This window comes from Adiantum capillus-veneris, chromosome 3 (genome assembly GCF_014529385.1).
Source record: "Adiantum capillus-veneris isolate H3 chromosome 3, ASM1452938v2, whole genome shotgun sequence".
Lineage (NCBI taxonomy): Eukaryota > Viridiplantae > Streptophyta > Polypodiopsida > Polypodiales > Pteridaceae > Adiantum > Adiantum capillus-veneris.
Window position 1 is genome coordinate 154025774 of NC_140933.1, and position 27043 is coordinate 154052816.

The following is a 27043-nucleotide window of genomic DNA, read 5'->3' on the forward strand; positions in this document are numbered from 1 at the left end:
GCCCAAGTCCCGTTTATCTGTATTGAGCCTTCGGATCTCATATGCTATGGCATGCCCTTTTTGAAGCAAGGCTACTCCAAGGAAATCACCACAAGCATCACATTGGAGCTCAAATGGCTTTGAGAGATCCGGAAGCATGAGGACTGGTTGAAAGGTAAGCTTCTCTTTGAGCTTGTCAAAAGCATACTGCTCCTTAGCAGTCCATGAATACTTAACGTTCTTCTTTGTTAAGTCTTGTAATGGTCTTGCTATTTGAGAAAATTTTGCTATGAAGCATCTATAATATGTACACATACCAATAAATCTTCTTAGTTCATATAGATTCTTTGGATTAGGCCATGCTTTTATTATCTCTAACTTTGATGGATCCATATGGATACCATCTTGAGAAATAATATGACCTAACTATTGAATCTCTTGAAGGAAAAATTCGCTTTTTCTTTTGGTTGAGAAAAAGCTTGTTCTCCCTCAATGCTTGGAAAATCACTTGGAGATGTTGCTTGTGTTCCTCCAAGTACTTGGAGTAGATGATGATATCATCAAAGAACACTCCGGTGAACTTGGTAGGGTTTAAATATTTTCTCCATCAAACGATTGAATGTGGCAGGTGCATTGGTCAAGCCAAAAGGCATGACTAGATATTCATAAAGACCAAAGGTTGTACGAAACGTGGTCTTTAGGATTTCATCCACTATCCTTGTTTGATGATATCCACTTTTAAGGTTAATCCTATTGAAGTAGGTAGAGCCTTGTAACTTATCAAATAGCTCTTCTACCTGAGGTACGTGAAATCTGTTTTTGATAGTGATATGGTTTAGTGCTCGATAATCCACACACATACGGTATGTACCATCTTTCTTTTGCACTAAAAGGAATGGAGGACAAACAACAGAGGAGTTAGGGCTCACCATCCCTTTGTCTACCAATTCTTGTACTTGCCTTATGATCTCCTCTTGTTGAGCTTGGGACACTCAATAAGGAGGCTTGTTGGGCAATGAGCTTCCTGGTAGGAGCTCAATTTGATGGTCATCATGCTCTTGTTTTGGAGGTAAGTCCATAGGGATATCATCGATGAAAACATCTTGGAACCCATTCAAAAAAGTAGACAAGTCTAACTCCTCTTGATTCCTACCATTTTCATTTGATGAATCATTAGCGTCATTAGTGGATTCTTTGACAAACATCATGTACGTAGAAATTGAGGTTTTCATTGACTTATCAAAAGCTGGTGAATTTACAAGTGGTATAGTACGATCAGACTCATTAGCATCTATATACATGTTCTTTCCTGTGTAGGTGAGGTAGATTCTCCTTTCAGGGAACTTCATGTTGGTATCCATGCGATCAAACCATGGCGCCCCTAGGATAGCATCCTCATGTTGGAGAGGAGAGATGAAAAAATCTTCTTTGTTGACATAGCTTTGGACATGAAGCCTCAACTTCCCAATCAAGGGAGTACTGGAATCTTGTTGTCCCTTGAAAGCTGTGTCAGCCGTTACATTATCTCCCATATGGAAAGCTTGAATGCCCAACTTGGTGACCAACTCTGTTGATATGAAGTTGTGAGTAGAGCCAAGGTCAAACAAGATGAAGGCATCATGCTCCCTTACCTTTCCCTAAGCATAGAAGAGAGATGATCCTTTGCAATGAGCATCTTATTTTGGAGCTTCGATGATGGAAGCCCTAGGAGTCTCATTGCAAGCATTTTTCTTTGGGCCAAGAACGATAGCCATGTCCATGCTCCCCACACTTAAAACACGTATGGTCCTTGCGAAAAGCTTCAAGCTTTTCATGAGAGAGTTTTTTTTACCTTCGTAAACTCCCTTCTCCCTGGACCTATTGTTGTTGTTGTAGGAAGTACCTTGGGAAGATTTTTGGGCATTGGTTTTCCCATTTGCATTATTTTTGTCTTTGTTTTCCATGTGTTTGACATTCCGTCTAGCCCCTTGCTGGAAATTGATGCGAGAAGCAACCATGGTGTGGTGGATTACTTCGATGATAGAACCAGGCCGTTAGGAGTTGACATACTCGGCTATTTCTTCAGGTAAACCCACACAAAATTGTTTCTTTTGCTCGGTAAAGTCTATCTTTTGGAAGACAATAGCCTTGAGATGTAAATCCCAAAACCTTTCCACATATTTGTGAATAGAGTCATGTGAGAGAATTTTCAAACTGCGCCATTCGGCGGTAAGTACTTGTCCTTTGCATCTCTTGAAAGGAATTGCTTCATGATGGAAACTTGTAGAGTTTTCCATGTCTTTGGGGCTTCACCGTTGCCACGAAGGCCAGCCCACCATTGACGAGCCAATTTTTGGAAGTGCATAGCTACATGGCATAGCTTGGAGGGGTCTGTGAAGCCCTCATCTCCAAAGGCCGCATCAAATTGTTGGATGAAGGCCAATACTTTGTTGGTGGCACCAAAGGTGCCATCGTAGGTGAGAAAAGAGATACTCTTTCCTCCCTCTTTGAACTTCTTGAGCTTTTGTGATCTTTGCCATGTAGGGTATGATTTGCGATGTCCTCCCATCTTGTATTCTCTAGGAGAATAGCCATAGCTTTCGTCGGGAGAGGAAAAAGGTGAAGAAGAAGGAGAAGAGGGTGACCTCTTTCTCAACGTTTTCTTCCTTTGTTTCATCTCTTCCCTTTTGGAGTGATGAGGAGAAGGACTGTGTGTGACCATTTTCTCATGGGAGGACTTGGCGATCGTCTAGACCGCCGTCTTTATGAATCCACATCTTCAGAGGAACTAAGGGATTCATTGCTCTCTTGCTCTTTGGATTCCTCCTCTTGTATGGGAGAGAGTCTTCTTTTAGGGGGTCTCATCAAGACGCCTCCTAAGCTCTCTCTCCTCTTGGAGAGGAAGGGAAATCCCATAAGCAAGAAGTTGTGGAGTAACTTCGACTCACAAAGTAGGGTTGCCCATAGCTTTGATGCAACCTAGTAACAAGATAATTGATAAACATGGGGGCATCATCATTAGCACCTTCATGTGCAAAATCAAAGTTATCGTTGTTCATTCTACTCTCTTGGTTATTGTCAGCCATGCTAATTATACTTACGTGTTTACTTAGTGTATTCTTTGGCAATTCAAAACCTTAGTTGCTACTCCTCTTAGCCTTTGAAATAAGCACTTAAGTATCTACACCCCACGACTCGAATTGGTTAATTATAGAGAGTAGTAGGGTGGGTCTAACATAGCAGAATTACCGAGGGATAGCTTCTTTTGGACTTCTTATGGCGCAATAATGGTAAAGCCGTAGGTAGGTCTAAAAAGACCCAATTATTAAAACCAAAAGCTCCTAAGGTGTGCATCATATCCCACATAGTGGGTTCAACAAAATCAATAATAGATCCCAGTTTCACTTACCCCAATATAATTAACAAAATCAACCACTAATAGGCTACTTAAGCACCTCTCTTCTTAAGCAAGAAAAGAGAAACCAAATGCTCTGATACCAATGTAATGGAAATGGCCTATGAACTTTGAGAATAACAGAATTAAGATAATTTGAGTGAGCATTTTTGTGAGATTACTTTGAGAATATAGAGGGTGAACTTAAGTGATGGTAGCAACATAAACATAGTACTTAATTAACTTGGCATGAACAATACTTTTGCAAGAGAGAGAGACCCTGGGCTATGCATAAATGTGTTGACCTGTGAGAATGCAAACTGAATAAGGCAGCCAACAATATTTTGGTAAAGAGTGACATCGACAAGATCACTAGCATCATGAAGAATCAATTTCAAACCTGTTTCCATGGGAGCGGCAATATGTTTGCGATCCTCAAGTCCAAACTTACATAGCAATGTCTCTATGTAACTTATTTGACACAAGGCAATACCACCATCACACTGCTTAAATTGTATGCCCAAATAATGATGCAACATCCCCAGATCTTTCATCTTGAAAGTAGCATTCAAATGAGCCTTAAATTCAAAAATATGTCTCTCATTTGGTCCAGTGATCAGAAAATCATCCACATAGAGAACGACAATGAGAAGTACATCACCCTCACGCTTTACATACAATGTTCTTTCTTTTGGACTGTTACGAAAGCCTCGTTTGCCCAAATGAGTGTCAGCCTTCTCATGCCAAGCATGAGAAGATTGCTTCAACCCATACAAAGCTTTCTTACATTTGCACACTTTATCTTCCTGTCTTTTGACAAAGCCGAAAGGCTGCGTTACATAAAATTCCTCAAATATATCACCATTCAAGAAAGCAGTAACATTGTCTGACTGATGTACATCCCAACTAAAATGAGATGCCAATGCACATAGAAAATTCACAGTAGTCATACGACAAGTGGGAGCAAAAGTCTCTTCATAACCATCTTCACAGCAAGTTGAGCCTTATAGCGATCAATCTCACCATCCGACTTGCGTTTCAACTTGTAAACCCACTTTGTACCAATGGCCTTTTTACCAGAGGCAAATTACATAAAGTCCATGTGTCATTTTCTATAAGTGCATCATATTCAAATTGCATGTCAACTATCCAATTTTTTGAATTTTGTGCTTCATCAAAAGATAGAGGTTCCACAACATCACATAAACTAGACACAGCCAAAGCATAACAATTTGATGCATAAGATGCATGGCAAGAACCTGAACGAGTACGACTAGACAAAGGTGCATCCAATTTAATTTCATGCAAAATATGCACGAGCCATTTAGGCATATCTCTAGCCTGCTCATTCTCAACCCTTTCCTCATCACGTACATCATGTACATCTACATTAGTAATAGGCTGATCTATAACATTTTCAAAAACCCCCATAGGCTTTACATTTGCCTCATTGGAATTTACATTCAAACTTTCACCACTGAAAAGAGGCAACAAAGTGTCATAAATGTCGTGTGAGCTTACATTACTATCTCTAGTACACGACAGTAAGGGATGAACAGAATCTTCCACAAAGACAACATCCCGTGAGACCAAGATACGCTTTGTTTGCGGATGATACAACCTGTAACCTTTGCTTTCAACACTATAACCAACAAAAATACATTTGACAACCTTATTATCCAATTTTTTGCGATGCGTTTGTGGCACCAAAGCATATGTCAAACAGTCAAAAACACGCATGTGCTCAATAGAAGGCTTTCTATCATGCCATGCTTCATATGAGTCATAGATTGCAAATCTTTCCTAGGACACATGTTCAGTACATAAGTGGCAGACTTGATGGCCTCAATCCAAAACGAATGCGGCAAAGCTTGACTTTTGACCATACATCGTGCCATTTTTGTAAGTAACCTATTTTTCCTCTCAACAACACCATTTTGCTGAGGCATATAAGGCACTCTACATTGGTGTTTTATCCCATGACTAGCCATAAATGCATCAAATTCATGAGACATATACTCCCCCCCCCCTCAATCGGAACGGAGGGTGCCCATAGTACATTTTGAGACATTTTCAGTCATAGCCAAAAATTGCTTGAAGCACTAAAACACTTTGGACTTCACCTTAAACGGATACACCCATGCATGCCTGGAGTAATCATCAATGAGAGTCACAAAGTAAAGGTAATTTCCCAAGGACAGAGTTTGCGTGGGTCCACAAACATCACTATGCACAAGTTGAAACCTGCATGTGGCCCTACCTGAACCATCCTTTGGAAACTTCAAGTGCTACATCTTACCCAAAATACAACCTTCACAAACATGTTTGACAGGTGCTTCAAGAGGTGGCAAATAAGCAACCATATCATATTTTTGTAAATACAGCAAACTGACAAAATTTAGATACCCAAAACGTGCATGCCAAAGTTTTGCATATGAAATAGCCTTAGAATTTACAACATCATTTGCAAAATTCCGCCCACACTTGTCATACAGAGTGAACTTATATACAGCTCACGTCATAAAATGCCAGATGCAGCAATTTCATCACCAAAACTGAGATAATGTATTGTACATTTGTCATCCACAAATTTGACTACAAGACCAAGTCTAACAAGTGCAGATACGGACAAAAGATTCTTCTTGATCTCAGGTACATAAAGACATCAACAAGTGTGAAAGAACTGCCATTTGTAGCTGTTAGCACAATCTTTCCAACTCCATTGACCAGATAAGAGGCATTGTTCGGCACAAGTGATTGAATTTCCATGAGGGACAGGCTCAAATGCGGTAAACAAATCATGATGTGAGGTAATATGCTTTGTAGCACCACTGTCAAAAAACCACACATGTGAATCTGTAATAACTGACAAACATGCATCATGGACATAAGATTATAAGTGCACTTTGCACTAAAATCCCATTCTGCATCAACATCAGCATCATAGTCTCCTTTCACAAAAGACTCAACAATAGATGCATTTGTAGTGGAACCACCCTCTTTCTTCTTAGCCTCTTTGGCCTTCAACTTAGGACACTGCTTGATCAAGTGATCATTAGCTTTAAAATAATGGCAACGCATCTTCTTTTTGCCCTTATCACCAAAATTCCCAGACGAATTGTTGTAAGTAGAAGCATTAAGAACAGGTGATTTACCACTCGCAAAAGGAACATGAGAAGTGGCTACATTGTTGTTACCACCTTTTCTTTGAGCAAAAATAAAGGCCTATTCAACAACTGCATGATGTCTAGTCTTGTTTTTCTTGGAAAGTGACTCTTACAATAGCAATGTGCATAATGCATCAAACTTGACAACTTCTGGATTTCCTTGGGTCATAAGTCTCCAAGTACTAGCAAAAGTCTGGTAAGAATCTGGCAAGGCATCAAGAACAATCAGCACAAGGGACTGTCTGAAATGACTTCTCCTGCAAAAATAAGTTGCTCATTGATATCCTTGACACCATCAAGCAAAGTGTCCATGTCATCTTTCTCATGCATAATCTTTGACTCTAGCTCTTTACGTAGCAATGCAATTTGCATAAAGACCAGCCAGAACATCCCAAGCCTGTTTTGCAGATTTTGTTGAACAAATGTGAGGAGTAATAGTGCGCTTCACAAACAACACAATCAATGCATGCGTATGTGCATCGTTTACATCCCAGCGAGCTTGCTCAGCTGTAGGCAAAACAGCTTTGGCAGCAACAATCCTGCCACCAAAACCTGCAACATCCTCAATATCGCCTACATCCTCAGAACCAGGATGTACATCAAAGCCCTCCACAATATTCTAGACACCCTTTGACACAAAGACTCGTTTCATCATAAAAGCCCACATAGGGTAATGGTCCCCATCCAATCTATCCTCAACAACAAACATCTTAAACACATCTGTGTTGTTGTTAGCCATGGCATATGTTTCACCTGATGTGAAAACTTCTTGAAAAGAGGAGAAACAAAGTGGGAACAACACATGCTATATAGCACAAACCGGACTTGTTATGCAGAAAACGGCACTAATAGAAATTCTGTACAAAATGACAAAACTGCATGTAATGGAAACACAAGCCGAAATGAGCCCAAATGAAAATTTTGATTAGACCTAGCTCTATGAGCTTTTCCAAAATAATTTTTGACATGCAGACGCTCACCAAAGCTCACAAAAATCAAAGAAAGTGAGCAGGTGTGTGTTGGAGCTGCTGACGACTAAGCTCGAGAGGATGCAACCTACTTTGATGCCAATTGTTGGAATTAGGGTTGGAGGAAAACACACATAGCTTGGAGAAGCGAAGGAAGCTCAAGGCACACAACAGAGAGTGTATTACTTAGTGTGAAATGGAAAAATTAATAGCCCTAGAGTGATGGCCATATATACAATGCACGGGGGAAAAAACCTCCTAGTGAGTGAAAAAATTCCATGGCGGTCCTAAGTGTGTTCACACACATCACTACCACATGTATATGTAACATAGTTTGGATGGGATGTACATTAGTTGGACATTAAAATGATTCTTGGATGGTGATTTGTATGAGCAGATGTATGTAATGCAACCTTGTGGTTTTGTCAAGAAAGGATAAGAAAAGAAAGTGTGCAGATGTAATAAAGTGTTGTATGGTTTAAAGAAATATTTTCGTGCTTGGTATGAGAAAATGCCTAATCATTTGATTGCACATGGATTTTGAAATAGTCCAAAGAAATCACTTTGTATAAAAAATGTAAAGATGATGTATATCTAATCATTGTTGTGTATGTGGATGACTTGTTCCTCACTGGTTCGAATGCAACATATATCGATGAATTTAAGGTTGATTTGAATGCCACATTTGAGACATCAAATTTGGGGTTTTTGTAGGACATTCAGTTTAAGCGGTGTAATGAGGATATTGCATTGTGTCAGGCAAAGTATGTACAAATTTTGTTACAAAAATTTGGACTTGATGATTACAAGCCAATTGCCACTCCTATGAAGACAGGTTTGAAGTTAAATCTACATGATCTTGGAGATGTTGCAAATGTTACCCTCTACCAGATAGTTGTTGGTTGCCTCATTAATTTATGCATTGTAAGGCTAAATATTCAATTTGCAGTCTCAAAAGTGGGCAGATTTATGCATAGCAGAGGGTTTAAACATAAAAAAGCAGTTAAGAGGATCTTTTGGTACTTGGGTGGCACTCTACATCTTGGGTTGTCTTATCTCAAGGGGGGACCATTGACACTCTACATTTTGAGTTGTCTTATCCCAAGGGGGGATCATTGCCACCAATTTTACATTATTTTCAGACTTGGATTGGGTTGGTTTCTATAACACAGGAGTGTCACGTGTAATGTAAATGGCCTATGAACTTTGACAATAGCGGAATTAAGAGAATTATAGTAAATATTTTTATGAACTTTGAGAATATGGAGGGTGAACTTAATTAATGGTAGCAACATAAACATAGTACGTAATTAACTTGGCATGAACAATAATTTTGCAAGAGAGAGTGTATTAGAGAACATGACAATAGATGAGGACCGGATTTACTTGGAGCCGGTCCCCTCTCCAAAAGGCTTTTGTATAATAGATTCTTCCATCAAGAGAGACTTTGTTACAGTACAATCTTTGTGTTCCTTGTGACCTTGGTGATGCTATGAAGATGGAAAGCTTCATGCATCACGAGCTTAACATAAACTTTGGAAAAAAAATTAACTATCCCAAGCCTCAGTCCCAAGGCCTCAAACACCTTTTTGAAGGTGGAGAGAGCTAGCAAGGAATGAGGGTAGGGAAGAGGAAGAAGAAACATTCCATAGGAGAAAGAAATAGTTCCTCACTTATCATCACTCTTCTTGCTTAGCATAGCAGAATAGCATAGTAATGAAGATGAAGAAGATGGAAAGCTTAATCATTGAAGCATCGCTCTTGGTGGATTTTCATTCCATAGCCAAGAGTGTTGGTGTAGGCTCTCCACTTCTCAACAAACTTCGAGAAGGAGATGGAGCTCTTGCATTTTGCACTCCACACAATGAGAGAATGTGTGTGTGTATGTGGGAGAGTATACCCCCCCTCTCATGCTTGGTCCACCTCTCTCTCTCTCTCTCTCTCTCTCTCTCTCTCTCTCTCTCCCCCCCCCCCCCCCCCTCTCCTCTCTTGTATTATTTTATTGTTTCCTTTGGCCATGTGTCCTCTTTTTTCTCTTTGAGAGAAGGAACTTAATTATTTATTTCTATGTATCTAAATTCTCATTGGATCCCTTTAAAACCTATCCAATAGCATTCAAACACATTATGAGGACCACATGTGGAGGATCATTTGAACATGTGTCTTTTATGCTTATTAAGTCATTTGGTTGAATGGAATACTTCAAGGACTTATTCAATCAAGCATGGCATGTTCATGTCTCTTGAGAGTTATCTTTGAATTGAATACTTCAAGAACTTTAATCATTTAAGCATGTAAGAAACACCTGAAGGTTTTGAGTAAAGTTCCCACTAGAACTTAGCAAGCCAACAAGCACCTCATGCTTGGGTAGGATTCCCACTTCAAGGTCAGCCCTAGCTTGCCTAAGGTCAAAGAACTTTTGAACACTAACTTTTGGAGGTCCTTAATGAAGCTAACCCTATGGTATTTAAGCTCCATTAGGTACCATTTCTCTTTGACATACCATCTCTCATTTGGACCCCTTTACCATTGGCCCCGTGTTGAGATAGAACCATAAGCACATGTCTATATTCTAATCCTTGTTCCAGTTTATTATCCCACATTAAATGATCAGTTTAATATGAGAAAATCATTTGGGTTGGTTAGATATTAGATTTTATGACATTACCTCTCTCTTGAAATCATAGTGGTCCTAGACTATGAGGTAAAAGAGATAAATCCATAGTCATTAGTCAATTTGTCTTAGCAGGTAGAGGATCCCTTTTTACCCTACGAAATCATTCCAAGATGGGTGACTAATCCATTAGGTGCTTGGGAGACATAGCTGTCGCAAGCATGTCTGCTCTTTAGTCCATTTCAACCTCCCAAGTAGAGTGTCAAATCTACATGGTGTTTGAGAGACATCGTCATCACAAACATGATTCTTAGTATGCATACTACTTAAATTTGTGCACAATAAAAAGAGAATTAATCTTATAAGATAAAAAAATTGATCATTTAAAAGAAATATGTACATTTGCTTACTCTAATGTAGCATTGTAAGCGTTGACAAGGTTCATACTATCCTTAAGCTGGATTCCTTGCATCCATCTAGCATCTTCAAAAGGATAATTTTTGAATTTAATAAGATACCGTTGGATAATCTTACCATGTCATAATACCTTGTCTTCATGCCGAAGGATAGCTTCGGGTCGTAGCACCTCTTCTTGGTCTTCGATTTCGGGAGGGTCTTCAATAATTGATTCATTTGGAGGCTCTCCTTTGTAGGGCTTAAGTAGGCTCACATGAAAAGCATTGTTTATGAGCCAATGGTTAAGCAACTTGAGTTGATAAGCCACCTCATTACTTAGCTTCAAAATTTGAAAAGAACCATAGTATTTTTTTATACTTTAGCATAATACTTTTGATGGCCCGTATGATTTTTGCCCATCGTTTGCCTCAATCAAGCCTTAGGAAACTTAAGTAAGACCCAATCATTTTCTTTGAATGTTAAGGGCCTTCTGTGCTTGTCAGCATCAGATTTTTGCCTTAGTTGAGAGATGGATATAGCCTCCTTAATCTTTTGAAGAGATGCTTGCAGGTCACGACTATACTCATCGACCGAGCGAAGAACTTCCCATGTACCTTAAGTAGCAAGGAACTTTTAGGTCCTCCCTCTATGATTTCAAAATGTGCTTTTCTCATAGAAGTTTGGATAGTATTATTATACTCATACTTTACAAGAGGTAAGTACTTTTCCCATTGTGAGCATACTCTACAAGAGGTAAGTACTTTTCCCATTGTGAGCGTTGATCTACTTCTGTAACATAGGTCTTTAGTAGATCAAGAATCGCAAGATTGGCTATCTCACTTTGGCCATCGGTTTGTGGGTGATAGGCCGAAGAGAAATTCAATCTTGTACCTAGATTTTTGAAAAGACCTTTCCAGAAATTACTGGTCATTCTAGGATCTCTATCTGACACGATGATGTTGGAAATCCACGATGTTTGAAAATCTGGGATATGAAGAGAGTTGCCATTTGGTGTGCCTTCATAGTCTTCTTGACAGGGATAAAGTGTGCTTGCTTGCTAAACTTGTCGACTATTGTCCACATTTTCGTATTCCCATGGATAAACCTGGGTAATCCAAAGATAAAATCCATAGATAAACTCTCCCATGGTGAATTAGGGATTGGCAATGGCTGGAGCAATCCAGGTTGCTTCCCTCTATCATACTTGGTCTTTTGGCATACCACACATGTTGAAACATACTCTTGTATGTCCACTTTCATGGTAGGCCAATAAAAGTACGTCTCTACTCCTTGAAGAGTAGGTTGAATGCCTCTATGCCTGGGATTCATACATGACTTTCTCAACGAAGGCAGTGGGTAACACATAGCCTATTGCCATGGAGGAGATAACCATCATGCAAGCTGAATGGTTCCTCTTTCTTCCCCAAAGCAAGGGCTCACATTATGTCTTTAAAGTCAGGGTCAGTAGCATACTCATCTATCATAGAAGATAGATCATTGTGAGTTGCTATAAACACAATATTAACTTTTGGTCGTCGATAAAGTGCATCACCCACTTGATTGTGCTTACCAGCAATGTGAGCAATGTGGAAATTAAATTGCAAAAGAAAATTTTCCCACCTCATTTGTTTGTCGGAAAGCTTTGTTTGCGTGTCATGAAGTACTTGAGACTTTGATGGTCTGTTCATACAATGAATAGAGTCCTCAATAAATAGTGCTTCCACGTGTCTAGGGCATGTAGAACAGCTAAAAGATCTTTCTCATAAATTCCCAAGACCTGTTCATCCGTATTGAGCCTTCGTCTCTCATATGCTATGGCATACCCTTCTTGAAGCAAGACTGCTCCAAGGCAATCACCACAAGCATCACATTGGACCTCAAATGGCTTTGAGAGATCCGGAAGCATGAGGACTGGTTGAGAGGTAAGCTTCTCTTTGAGCTTGTCAAAAGATTTTTTCTCCTTAGCAGTCCATGAATACTTAACATTCTTCTTTGTTAAGTCATGTAAAGGTCCGGCTATTTCAAATTTTTTTGCTATGAAGCATCTATAGTATGCACACATACCAATAAAACTTCTTAGCTCATGTAGATTCCTTGGATTTGGCCATGCTTTTATTACCTCTAACTTTGATGAATCATATGGATACAATCTTGAGAGATACTATGACCTAAGTATTAAATCTCTTGAAGGAAAAATTCGCTTTTCTTTTGGTTGAGAAAAAGCTTGTTCTCCCTCAATGCCTGAAAGATCACTTGGAGATGTTGCTTGTGTTCCTAAGGACTTGAAGTAGATGATGATATCATCAAAGAACACTCCAGTGAACTTGCGGTAGGGTCTAAATATTTTCTCCATCAAATGATCGTCTAATGGAAATGGCCTATGAACTTTGAGAGTAGCAGAATTAAGAAATTAGATGAATCATTTTTGTGAGATTACTTTGTGAGCATAGCGGGTGAACTTAATTGATGGTAGCAACATAAACATGGTACTTAGTTAACTTGGCATGAACAATACTTTTGCAAGAGAGAGAGTTTAGAAAACATGGCAACAATTAAGGACCGGATTCATACGGAGCCCGGTCCCCCCTCCAATAGGCATTTGTATTATAGTTTCTCCCATCAAGAGAGACTTGGTACAATACAATCTTGGTGTTCCTTGTGACCTAGGTGATGCAATGAAGATGGAAAGCTTCATGCACCACAAGCATAACATAAACTTTGTACAAAGCATTAACTATCCCAAGCCTCAGTCCCAAGGCCTCAAACACCTTCGAAGGTGGAGAGAGATAGAGGTGAATGAGGATAGGGAAGAGGAAGAAGAAACATTCCATAGGAGAAAGAAATAGTTCCTAAATAGTTCCTCACTTATCATCACTCTTCTTGCTAGCATACATAATAGCATAGTAATGAAGATGGAGAAGATGGCAAGCTTAAACATTGAAGCATGGCTCTTGGTTGGATTTTCATTCCATAGCCAAGAGTGTTGGTGTAGGCTCTCACTTCTCACAAGCTTGGAGAAGGAGGTGGAGTCCCTTAACTTTCACCAAGTGAGAATGATCCACAAAATGAGTGTGTGTGTGTGTGTGTGTGTGTGGTGTATATCCCCCCAATACCCCCTTGCTTGCTTGGGGATAGTTCTAGCCTTTCCACACACTTCAAGCTCATTGGACCCCTCTCCCCCCCTAGCCAATCACATGTAGCATGCATTCAAGTACATGGGTAGTATTTGGACAAGTGTCCTCCTTACCCCTTAGAGAGAGAGAGCTTGAAAATATTTAGATATTGTTGGATGGAACTAGAAGCTCATTGGAACCCTCTTTAGCCCAACCAATAGCATTTAAGCACACCATGTGGCTAAGCATAGGGAGACTCTGACATGTGTCCCATGTGCTCCTTGAGAAAAGGGGTGCCCTTTGAGTGAGTGGGAGGTTATGTCAAAGATTCCCCTCACTTTGGGACTTTGCCCCTCCTTTGTAGGGTCTCTTTTTGACTTAAGCACCTTACCCCCCATGCATGGGAAGCGTCTCAAGCACCTTCCTGATTAAGTTTGTAGGGTCTCTTTTTGACTCAAGCACCTTACCCCCAATGCATGGGAAGCTTCTCAAGCACCTTCCTCATTAAGTATGACAAGCACCTCAAGCACCTTAGTCATCAAGCACGACAAGCACCTCAAGCTTAGGTGGTGTTCCCACCTCAAGCACAGCCCTAGCTTGCCTAAGGTCAAAGGACTTTTAACACTAACCATTGGAGGTCTTTAATGAAGCTAACCCTAAGGTCTTTTAAGCTCCATTAGTTAACCTTGCTCTTTGACAGACCATCTCTCATTTGGACCCCTTTACCATTGGCTCCGTGTTGAGATAGATCCATAAGCGCATGTCTATATTCTAACCTTTGTTCCCGTTTATTATTCCATATTAAATGATCAGTTTAATATGAGAAAATCATTTGGGTTGGTTAGATATTAGATTTTATGACATTACCTCTCTCTTGAAATCATAGTCATCCTCGACTATGAGGTAAAAGAGATAAAGCCATATTCATTAGTCAATTTGTCTTAGCGGGTAGAGGATACCTCTTTACCCTACGACATCATTCCAAGATGGATGACTAATCCATTTGGTGCTTGGGAGACATAGCTGCCGCAAGCATGTCTGTTCTTTAGTCCCTTTCATCCTCCCAAGTAGAGTGAAAAATTCTACATGGTGTTTGAGAGAGTCTTCATCACAAACATGATTCTTAGTATGCATACTACTTAAATTTGTGCACAATAAATAGAGAATTAGTCCTATAAGAAAAAACATTGATCATTTAAAAGAAACATGTACATTTGCTTACTCTAATGTAGCATTGTAAGCGTTTACAAGGTTTATACTATCCTTAAGCTGGATTCCTTGCATCCATATAGCATCTTCAAAAGGATAATTTCTGAACTTAATAAGATACCGTCAAATAATCTTACCATGTCATAGTACCTTGTCTTCATGCCGAAGGATAGCTTCGGGTTGTAACATCTCTTTTTGGTCTTCGATTTCGAGAGGGTCTTCAATAATTGATTCATTTGGAGGCTCTTCTTTGTAGGGCTTAAGTAGGCTCACATGAAAAGCATTGTGTATGAGCCAATGGTTAGGCAACTTGATTTGATAAGCCACCTCATTAATTGGCTTCAAAATTTGAAAAGGACCATAGTATCTTTTTGCTAGTTTAGTATAATACTTTTGATGGCCCGTAGGATTTTTGCCCGTTGTTTGCTTCAATTGAGACTTAGGAAACTTAAGTAAGACCCAATCATTTTCTTTGAACGTTAAGGCCCTTCTGTGCTTGTCAATATCAGTTTTTTGCCTTAGTTGGGAGATGGATATAGCCTCCTTAATCTTTTGAAAAGATACTTGCAGGTCACGGTTATACTCATCGGCAGCGAAGATCTTCCGATGTACTTTAAGTAGCAAGGGACTTTTAGGTCTTCCCTCTATGCTTTCAAAAGGTGCTTATTCCGTAGAAGTATGGATAGTATTATTATACGCATACTCTACAAGAGGTAAGTACTTTTCCCATTGTGAGCGTTGATCTAGTTCTGTAACATAGGTCTTTAGTAGATCAAGAATCGTAAGATTGGCTATCTCACTTTGGCCATCCGTTTGTGGGTGATAGGCCGAAGAGAAATTCAATCTTGTACCTATATTTTTGAAGAGACCTTTCAAAAAATTACTGGTCATTCTAGGATCTCTATCTGACACGATGGATGTTGGTAATCCATGCTGTTTGAAAATATGGGATATGAAGAGAGTTGCCACTTGGTGTGCCTTAATAGTCTTCTTGACAGGGATAAAGCGTGCTTGCTTGCTAAACCTATCGACTATTGTCCATATTCTTGTACTCCCATGGATAGACTTGCGTAGTCCAACGATAAAATCCATGGATATACTCTCCCATGGTGAATTAGGGATTGGCAATGACTGGAGTAATCGAGGTTGCTCACCTCTATCATACTTGGTATTTTGGAATACCACACATTTTGAAACATACTCTTGTATGTCCACTTTCATGGTAGGCCAATAAAAGTACGTCTCTACTCCTCGAAGAGTAGGTTGAATGCCTCTATGCCCCGCATAGGGAGGAGGATGGGATTCATACACGACTTTCTCCGGAAGGGAGTGGGTAACACATAGCCTATTTCCATGGAGAAGATAACCATCCTAGAAGGTGAATGGTTCCTCTTTCTTCCCCAAAGCAAGGGTTGACATTACATCTTTAAAGTTAGGGTCAATAGCATACTCATCTATCATAAAAGATAGATGAGATTGTGAGTTGCTATAGACACCGCATTGACTTTTGGTCGTTGTGAAAGTGCATCGACCACTTGATTGTGCTTACCAGCAATGTGAGCAATGTGGAAATTAAATTGCGAAAGAAAATTTGCCCACCCACCTCATTTGTTTGTTGAAAAGCTTTGTTTGCGTCATGAAGTACTTGAGACTTTGGTGGTCTGTTCGTAAAATGAATGGAATCCCCAATAAATAGTGCTTCCATGTGTATAGGGCATGTAGAACAACTAACAGCTCTTTCTCATAAATGCCCAAGACCCGTTCATTTGTATTGAGCCTTCGGCTCTCATATGCTATTTCATGCCCTTCTTGAAGCAAGATTGCTCCAAGGCAATCACCACAAGCATCACATTGGACCTCGAGTGGTTTTGAGAGATCCGGAAGCATAAGGACTGGTTGTGAGGTAACCTTCTCTTTGAGCTTGTCAAAAGCACTTTGCTCCTTAGCAATCCATGAATACTTAATGTTTTTCTTTGTTAAGTCATGTAATGGTTGAGCGTCTATAGTATGCACACATAGAATTTTTCTATGAGCGTCTATAGTATGCACACATACCAATAAAGCTTCTTAACTCATGTAGATTCCTTGGATTAGGCCATGCTTTTATTACCTCCAACTCTTTCCCCTGTAGGTGAAGTAGATTCTCCTTTCAGGGAATTTCATGTTGGAAGCCATGGGATCAAACCATGGTGCCCCTAGGATAGCATCCTCATGTTAGAGAGGAGAGATGAAAAAGTCTTCTTTGTCGACATAGCTTTGGACATGAAGCCTCAACTTCCCAATCAAGGGAGTAACGGAGGCTTGCTGTCCCTTGAAAGCTGTGTCAGCCGTTACAATATCTCCCATCTTGAAAGCTTCAATGCCCAACTTGGTGGCCAACTCCATTGATATGAAGTTGTGAGTAGAGCTAGCGTCAAACAAGATGAAGGCATCATGCTCCCTTACCTTTCCCCAAGCATATAGGAGAGAGGCGATCCTTTGCAATGAGCATCCTCTTTTGGAGCTTCGATAGTGGAAGCTCTAGGAGTCTCATTGCGAGCATTTCTTTTGGGGCAAGAATGATAACCATGTCCTTGATCCCCACACTTAAAACATTTGTGATCCTTGTGAAGAGTTTCAAGCTCTTCAGGAGAGAGTTTATTTTTACCTTTGTAAACTCCTTTCTCCTTGGACCGATTGTTGTTGTTGTTGTTGGAATGGCCTTGGGAAGAATTTGGGTATTAATTTTTCCCTTTGCATAACTTTTGTCTTTATTTTCCATAAGCTTGACATTCCATCTAGCCCCTTGTTGGACATTGATGTGTGAAGCAACCATGGTATGGTGGATTACTTCGCTGATAGAACCAGGCCGTTGAGAGTTGACTTACTCGGCCATCTCTTTAGGTAATCCCACACAAAATTGTCGCTTTTGCTCAACAAAGTCTGTCTTTTGAAAGATAGTAGCCTTGAGATGTAAATCCTAAAACTTATCCACGTATTTGTGGATAGGCTCATGAGAGAGAAGCCTCAAACTCCGCCATTCGATAAGCACTTTGTCATTTGCATCACTTGCAAGGAATTGCTTCATGATGGAAACTCGTGAGTTTTCCATGTCTTTGGGGTTTCTCCATTGCCACGAAGGCTAGCCCACCGTTGACGAGACGATTTTTGGAAGTGCATAGCTACATGGTGTAGCTTGGAGCACTCCGTGAAGCCCTCGTCTCCAAAGGCCGCATCAAATTGTTGGATGAAGGCCAATACTTTGTTAGTAGTACCAAAGGTGCCATCATAGGTGAGAAAAGAGATACTCTTTCCTCCCTCTTTGAACTTCTTTAGCTTTTGTGACCTTCACCATGCAGGGTAAGATTTGCGATGTCCTCCCCTCTTGTATTCTCTAGGAGAATAGCCATAGCTTTCATCGGTTGAGGAGGAAGGTGAAGAAGAAGGAGAAGAGGGTGACCTTTTTCTTGCCCTTTTCTTCCTTTGTTTCCTCTCTTCCCTTTTGGAGTGACGAGGAGAAGGACTATGGGTTAACCATTTCCTGTTGGGAGGAGTTGGTGATCATTTAGTCTGCCTTCTTCGTGGAGCCACATCTTTGGAGGAACTTAGGGATTCATTACTTTCTTGATCTTTGGATTCCTCCTCTTGTATGGGAGAGAGTCTTCTTTTGGGGGTCTCATCAAGAGGCCTCCTAAGCTCTCTCTCCTCTCGGAGAGGAAAGGCAATCCCATAAGCACGAAGTTGTTGAGTAACTTCGGCTTCCAAAGCGGGGTTGCCCATAGCTTGTTGCAACCTAGTAACAAGATAATTAACAAACGTGGGGGCATTATCATTCGGTAGAGGAGGAAGGTGAAGAAGAAGGAGAAGAGGGTGACCTCTTTATTGCCCTTTTCTTCCTTTGCTTCCTCTCTTCCCTTTTGGAGTGACGAGTCGAAGGACTATGGGTTAACCGCATAGTACGTAATTAACTTGGCATGAACAATACTTTTGCAAGAGAGAGATTATTAGAGAATATGACAATAGATGAGGATCGATTTACTTGGAGCCTGTCCCCCCTCCAAAAGGCGTTTGTATTATAGATTCTCCCATCAAGAGAGACTTTGTTACAATACAATCTTTGTGTTCCTTGTGACCTTGGTGATGCTATGAAGATGGAAAGATTCATGTATCACGAGCTTAACATAAACTTGCAAAAAACATTAACTATCCCAAGCCTCAGTCCCAAGGCCTCAAACACCTTCAAAGGTGGAGAGAGCTAGCGGGGAATGAGGGTAGGGAAGAGGAGAAGAATCATTCCATAGGAGAAAAAAATAGTTTCTCACTTATCATCACTCTTCTTGCTTAGCATAGCATAATAGCATAGTAATGAAGATGAAGAAGATGGCAAGCTTAAGCATTGAAGCATGGCTCTTGGTTGGATTTGCATTCCATAGCCAAGAGTGTTGGTATAGGCTCTCCACTTCTCAACAAACTTAGAGAAGGAGATGGAGCTCTTGCATTTTGCACTCCACACAATGAGAGAATGTGTGTGTGTGTGTGTATGGGAGAGTATACCCCCCCTCTCATGCTTGGTCCACACCTCTCTCTCTCTCTCTTTCTCTCTCCCTCTCTTGTATTATTTTATTATTTCCTTTGGTCATGTGTCCTCTTTTTCCTCTTTGAGAGAAAGAACTTAATTATTTATTTTTATGTATCTAAATTCTCATTGGACCCCTTTAAAACCTATCCAATAGCATTCAAACACATCATGAGGACCACATGTGGAGGATCATTTGAACATGTGTCTTTTATGCTTATTAAGTCATTTGGTTGAATGGAATACTTCAAGGACAAGTTATTCAATCAAGCATGGCACGTTCATGTCTCTTGAGAGTTATCTTTGAATTGAATACTTCAAGAACTTTAATCATTTAAGCATGTGAGAAACACCTCAAGCTTTTGGGTAAAGTTCTCACTAAAACTTAGCAAGCCAACAGGCACCTCATGCTTGGGTAGGATTCCCACCTCAAGGTCAACCCTAGCTTGCCTAAGGTCAGTCAAAGGACTTTTGAACACTAACTTTTGGAGGTCCTTAATGAAGCTAACCCTATGCTCTTTAAGCTCCATTAGGTAGCATTGCTCTTTGAGAGACCATCTCTCATTTGGACCCCTTTACCATTGGCTCCGTGTTGAGATAGATCCATAAGCACATGTCTATATTCTAACCCTTGTTCCCGTTTATTATCCCACATTAAATGATCAGTTTATATGAGAAAATCATTTGGGTTGGTTAGGTATTAAATTTTATGACATCACGAGTGGTTTTTGTTTCATGTTCAATATTTCATGCATATCTTGGTTTAGCAAGAAGGAACCTAATGTGGTCACCTCTAGTTGTGAGGCTGAGTATAGGGCAGGTTTCACAACTACGTTGAGTGTGTGTTACTCAAACACCTTATGGTTGATTTGGGAGTTGGATAAGAGTCTGTCACTCTCATCTACGCCAATAGTCAGAGCGCAGTGGCAATTGTGCGGAACCCACTTTTTCATGCTAGCACAAAGCACATTGAGGTGCACTACATAAAGGAGAGACTCTTACTTGGAGAGATTAGCTTGGCTTATGTGCCAACATAGGACAACCTTGCGGATCTATTCACAAAGGCATTATCTCATAATAATTTCAAAGCTTTTCGAAAAGCTGTGGGTGTGCTTCTCTTTGTGGACTAATCATGTCCATAGGGCATGTCAGTTTCCAATATTCTATGAGCCAACTCTCATTCACCGCATCACTCCTAGGGGGCATTTGCTGCCATAAAAATGGCAGTGATGTGTGTAAACACACTAAGGACTGTCGAGACACTTTTTCTCATCAATAGGAGGTTTTTCCCCTGTGCTTTGTATATATGCTCATCACTCTAGGGCTATCTTAATTTTGTATTCACACACCAAGTAATACACTCACTGTTGTGTGCCTTAAGCTTCTTTTTCATCTCCAAGCTATGAGTGCATTCCTGTAGCCCTAACTCCAAAATGTCCATCCTCTTGGGGATGTTGTCTCTTGGAGCACGTCGTTTGTAGGATATGCCCAACATGGCTGTGCCAAAAGGACGCTCTTTGTTGTTTTAAGTAGATGCGAAGGGAAGGCCTTTCTCCAAAAGCAATCACCTATGCTTGCACCTTGAAGGAATGTGGCCTTATGCAAGACCTTAACACATGCGATAGATTTCACGATGAGATTGCACGTCAGGGCATGTTGGACAAACATGTTGTGTTTCGCAACGTTTGGTCAAAACATATGCCAAATGTGGTGCCCTTACAAAAGCACATAAGGTTCTTGATGGGCTCCCTATCCAAAATGTCATCTCTTGGACAGCGTTGATTGCAAGATATGCCCAACATGGCTTTGGAATGAAAGTTGTGGGCTGTTTTAGCCAAATGCGAAGGTAAAGCCTTTCTGCAAATGCAATCGATCACTTATGCTTGCGCATTTAGAGAAAGGCTTTCCCTTCGCATGTGGTTAGAACAGCCCGTAAGTTCCTTTTCGAAGCCCTATTGGGCATATCCTGCAAAATCAAGGCTATACCCCATTGCATTTGTGATATTTGTAACATTAACTTGGTTTTACTACTTTTCATATTAGTAAAATTGAAAGGACAAGATCCAAAAGTCTAGTAATATCCTGGGTACATGAGTTTTTCTTTGTATTATTACCCTTTGTATAGGGAGTGTAACCAATGAGAATTCAGCTTTCAATGGTTTCCATATAGCTTATCCGTCAAAAGGAAAGTTCCTGTTCGGAGACAAATGTGCAGCCAATAGCTGGAGGGACACATGATATAGTTAGTACCTTCTCACAAAAACAAAGTGATACCCGGCTCTTAGATCGTGGGTTGGGACTGACGTTAAGAGCGATGGTTAGACATTTACTAAACTGGTAATGGTTAGAGTGATGAGCTGCTGACAGCGGCTATGGATACGTCGCTCGCGAGGCAGCTGCAGCAAGCATGGCTAGAGACGCAAGTGCGCAAGCAGAGCTCTGATTTCTCGTATTCTTCATCCGACCATGGCCCCGTCAGCTCCTCGTCTTCGCAGCAGACCTCCTCATCGTGGCCAATGTCTCCAGATCCGGGAGCAGAGACTTCGTTCATCTCAGCTCTCCCGGGGCAGGGGCATACTCTTGATGACGAGGAGCCTTTCCATGATCCTGTCTTGCAGTACATCAACGATATGCTCATGGATGAGGATCTTGAGGATCGCAAATGCATGTATGCAGAGTGTATGTCCTACGTGAAGCAATTTTATGACATCCTTGGCTCGAATGAGGATGTTCCTTGCACAGGCACTGGCACTACAGGGCCAGCTGAAGAGGAGGGTTTTGCATGTAAGGAGGAGTCTTCTGCTCTGACCGAGGGAGACACATATCAGGATGGTAGCTTTATTTATAACGATAATGTCGGGCTTGGTGTCATACCTACTAGTGGGGTTGCCCAATATGAGGTTCTTGCACCTGATGATGGAGGTGGTGGGGTTAATATATATGCTCACACAACAGAACCTTTGAAGTTTTTGGCAAAGACAGAGCATCATTTGAGGGTTCCTCCTTTTGAAGTTGAGAATGTGCTGAATTCAAGTGAGGAGGAGCACAAATGGGTTGATGATCTTCTTAGCAACATTGGTGCAATTGCCTCTCAGCAAGATGCTATGGCAGATGTAATTCCATCCCCGGCTGTTTCAGGTATTTATCCTGCACTGTCTGAATCAGGGAGTACTTATCTTTCACCCCAGCAATCTTTTGGAGGTGTCTCTGTTTATGAGCAAGAACTGCCCAAGTTGGATTCTTTCTCTCCTAGCTCTGTGCTTCCTGTCGCTACCACACCTAATTTACCCAACGGTGATGAGCTACACAACTTCACAGTAGGGTGCAAAGAGAGAGATTTAAGCCGAGCTGATGATAGGGAAAAGTTCTTCAGTAGGTCATCTTCTGATACCTCACAAAATCTACCCACCAGCAACGCATTAGTAAGCACTGAGCGTAGGTTCAAAAGAGCTGCAACAGAAGTAGATGCTGCCATTGTATCTCAAAGCATCAGTTTGTTTTCTTCTGCCGGTAGTAGTGTAACGTCGGATGTTATGGGAGAAGAGAGTTTCTCCTTTGTTAGAAATGAGCATTTGAATGCCGAGCAATGTGCCAGCATCTTGAACGATGGTCTAGCTTCTGGTAATGGCATGTGCTACAAATCCTCATCTGCTTCTATTCGTGAGGGTGGTGGTAGAGCACCAATCATTGTATCTACTGTTGCTGATCTTAAGGGTTTACTTACAAGCTGTGCCCAGGCTGTTGCTTCAAACAACCTGCGAAGGGCACAAGAAATTCTACAAGAGATTAGGCAGGATGCTTCACCTTATGGAAGTGGGTTACAGAGGCTGGCTCATTATTTTGCAGAAGGTTTGTTTGCACGTCTTTCAGGTACAGGAGATCGTTTGTACTCGGTCTTCACAAACAACAGCCCTTCAGCAGCAAGGATGCTCAAAGCCCATCAGCTGTTTGTGAAGGTATGCCCATTTGTCACGGTTTCCCACTTTTTTGCCAATAGGGCAATCCTTGAAGCAGCAAAAGGTGCATCAAGGTTGCATATTGTAGATTATGGGATTTTGTATGGTCTACAATGGCCGTGCCTTATCAGTGCCCTTGCTGAGCGAAAAGGTGGACCTCCGATTCTTCGCATTACAGGCATTGATTTTCCTCAGCCAGGCTATGCCCATGCAGAACGTGTAGAGATAACAGGAAAACACTTAGCAGAATATGCAAAAACTTATGGGGTCCCCTTTGAGTACCATGCCATTGCAAGCAGGTGGGAGTTGGTCCATCCGTCTTCACTAAATTTGAGGCGGGATGAAGTTGTTATTGTTAACAGTATGCATAGACTGCACCATCTCCTAGATGAGACAGTGCTTGCCTCAAACCCTCGGAAGACAGTGCTGAGTAAGATGAATGAGATCAAACCAAAGATTTTTGTGCAGGGAATCAAGAATGGAAACTATAATGCTCCTTTCTTCATGTCAAGATTCAAAGAGGCCCTTGCTAGCTTTTCTGGTGCTTTTGACATGCTTGAAGCTTTGATTAGAGCAGATAATCAAGAAAGAATGATGATTGAAAGGGAGGTTTTGGGAAGGGACATTCTAAATGTTGTGGCATGTGAAGGACCAGAGCGTGTAGAAAGGCCAGAAACGTACAGGCAATGGCAAAATCGAACACAAAGGGCTGGTTTTGTTCAACTTCCATTACATCGAAAGGCTCTAAATGAGTCTCAAACTATTGTCAGGTGCGGTTACAGCAAGAATTTTAGTGTGGACGAAGATGGGTCCTGGATGCTGCTATGCTGGAAAGGCAAAGTGGCGCATGGCTTATCGTTGTGGAAGCCTGCTGGACGCTGACAGATTGTAACAGGCTAGGTTACACATATTATTGTGATCAGAGGGAGTCGGGGTTTTAGAGCCTTGTACAAATTTACTAGCTTTATCCAACTTAAAGGACATCTCTACTGCTAATAGTCTTGTTAACTTGTATGATTCCAGGGTCTCTGCAGTGTTGTAGGAGTCGAGCTCCCGTCAATGGTTTGCAGATTTTATCATTACCTGTTTTTCAAGATTTTGAATGGAGATGGCAAAGTTTATGTATCAAATGGATTATGACAAGAAAATTAGATGTGATTACCTCCTGAGTTGGAGCCAGTTGTGTAAATGGAGGCTGTCAGACAATGTTTTAGATCAATTCTGGCAAAAATTTTAGATTTGGTTCCTGATTTTGTTTTGGGATGCTAGATGTTCATTGATGCCAGAGTCTGACTTTATCATGTGAGCTGTTTCTTTTTTCCTGCTTGCAGAAGACATGAATTCAATGTCTCACAGGGTGTCAACAAAGTACAGGATCTGGCAACTTACGGAAAATCTCTTGGTGGTGTTTGAACTAACAGAAGATGGAGAGCTGAAGCTATCAGAGGAATTCTTATTATTATCAAGGCCTTAGTCCTCTTTGTTTTTCCTTCTTTTTGGGAAGCCACTGGGAACCTAACTGAGGTCAACACATATCTACATAGGTACTTTAGAAGCCTGCATGGCGAAATGCATGGTTTTTTAAATCAGTTGTTGATTATGTTTTAACTAAGGTTTAACATGAGGGTACGCCTTTGGAGGAAGTTTGAGGTTCTGGGAAGAATGTGTATTGTGTTAAAGAGTGTATGTTATGTATGTTCAAACATGGGCACATTTTGTCCCTTCACCAGGAAAAGCTCCTTCGGCAGTTATGGCGACTCCCAGCTACAGTTGAGCCATTTGCTTGAGAAGGCCATTGTAAGCCTGAATGTTTTTGGAGGGTGGCAGCCATGATAAAAATCTCTTAAGGCAAGTGAAGGCTGTCACTAGCCCAGAAGTGTAGTGTGTATAGAACTGTAGCTACTTCTGATACACATGGATGGTCTTCTTACTAGTCGGCTTATTTCAGAGAGTGCTGTTTTCCCCTTTAGGAGTATTAGCAGGCTCTACTCTATAAGGACTAGGAGAAGGCTTTCCCGTGTCATTTGGGACCTTTAGTGGTGTGCTTGGTCAATAGAGTACCTAGTTGTATTCCGCCACTTCCGATCCTCTCGCTCCATAGAGTATCTAGTTGTATTCCTGCCCCTTCCACTTCCGACCCACTTGGTGTGATCAGACGTTTTGTAAAATAAAGGAAGTGGGATGGATGGCTAGAATCTATCCTCTCAAGGCTCCCAGTCCTCGTGATCCAAGATGAGAGCTTTGCACAAGACCAATTCCTAGGTTCCTCTCATGATTGGGGATCATAAAGAGAACGAGAAAAGACCTTTTCTATGCATTCTTTCTAAAACTTTTGATCTGTCATATAGTCAAAATAGGGTGGACTCATAGATTAGCATCCATATCTTAGAACCTGTATTTCTGTTGCATTAATAGAATAGATAGCACATATTTGTGTCAAAATAAAGGGTCCATTTCAATCTTTGATGTCGATAAGAAGTGAACCCTCTTTCGCTGTTCTCCATCAGCGGTAGTCTCACAGGTTTCCTTAGAGTTGTGGAACCCTTAGAGCCCACAAGTAGCTTGCATGGCTATAACAGAGATATGGGGTCAAATGATAGATATAGAGGTCTATGTAAGTTGCGAGGAACCCAGTGTTTCATGCTCACACAAAGGACATTGAGGTACATTATCATTATGTCAAGGATGGCATAATTCATGTACAAGAATAGGATGTGTTTTGTCATTTACCAATCATGGTTGCAATAGCTTAAATCACCGATTGACATCCCATGAAATAGATGAAGCTGTGTTGAAAGAGCAATGCTCACAGTGAAGGACTATTCCCAAATGGGTTCAGAATAGTTTGCAAGCTAGTACGTTCGATGCACCGTCTCCACAAAAAACACGTAGCGTCACACATGCTGGCACCAAACATTGAAAAAAATCACATGAAATGGCTTGTATAAGCACTCTTTTGGCGATGTAGAAGAGCCCTCTTGCGGGAGGCCTTACAATGATTAATTTAGAGGGTACGTATGCCACATGAAATTGATTTTATTAATGAAGAATCCTATCGAGAATCTAGTGGGTTTGTCAGAGGGCAAGACGCCTATTGGTACTAAGTGCGTCTTCAACCGACGCAAGGGTTGTGGCTAAAGACCATCATGCACAAAAGAAAGATATACATTATGCTCAATCTTTTGCTCTGTCCACAATGATATCATTGGTTGCAATAGCTTCTCATGATAGCTGGAGTCTCATTAGTTGGAATCAAAATCCCTTTCTTGAGGAGTGTTTTGCAAGAATAAATTTATGCTATTAATGGATTTTGTTGTGATTGGCAGGAAAAGAAAATACATAGATTGCATAAGCATTGCGTGGTCTCAAACAAACTTTAAGACCATGGCCTGAGGAATACACTTGATTGGCCATATATATCATTCCTTGTCAACAAAAAGTAATTTGTTTGTACCTTTCTAAAGATGGTGAGACAAAGCTACAAATGTGATTTATAGAGTTTTAAAGAAAAAAGGGTTATTTAATTATCTTTGAGCATGTAAATAAAGGGGTTCTTCTAATACCTTTTGAATGCACATGATATAAGTGTTTTTTGGTAAGAGAGAGACCCCCCCCCCCCCCCCCCCCCCCCCCCCCCCCCAAAAAAAAAAAAAAAAAGAACGCCGTGCCCCCGCGTGTCCCTGACCAAGAGAAAACAAATCAATCATATCTAG

At 40.8% G+C, this 27043-nt stretch overlaps 1 protein-coding gene across 1 annotated transcript; it reads left to right on the plus strand.

Moving 5' to 3' along the window:
- The first annotated feature begins 21630 nt into the window (after positions 1 to 21630).
- On the plus strand, positions 21631 to 24568 carry LOC147461993 (uncharacterized). The gene has a single exon (XM_086509459.1). The coding sequence runs from the start codon at positions 21747 to 21749 to the stop codon at positions 24210 to 24212; it is 2466 nt and encodes an 821-aa protein (XP_086365585.1). The 5' UTR covers positions 21631 to 21746; the 3' UTR covers positions 24213 to 24568.
- The last annotated feature ends 2475 nt before the right edge of the window (positions 24569 to 27043 follow it).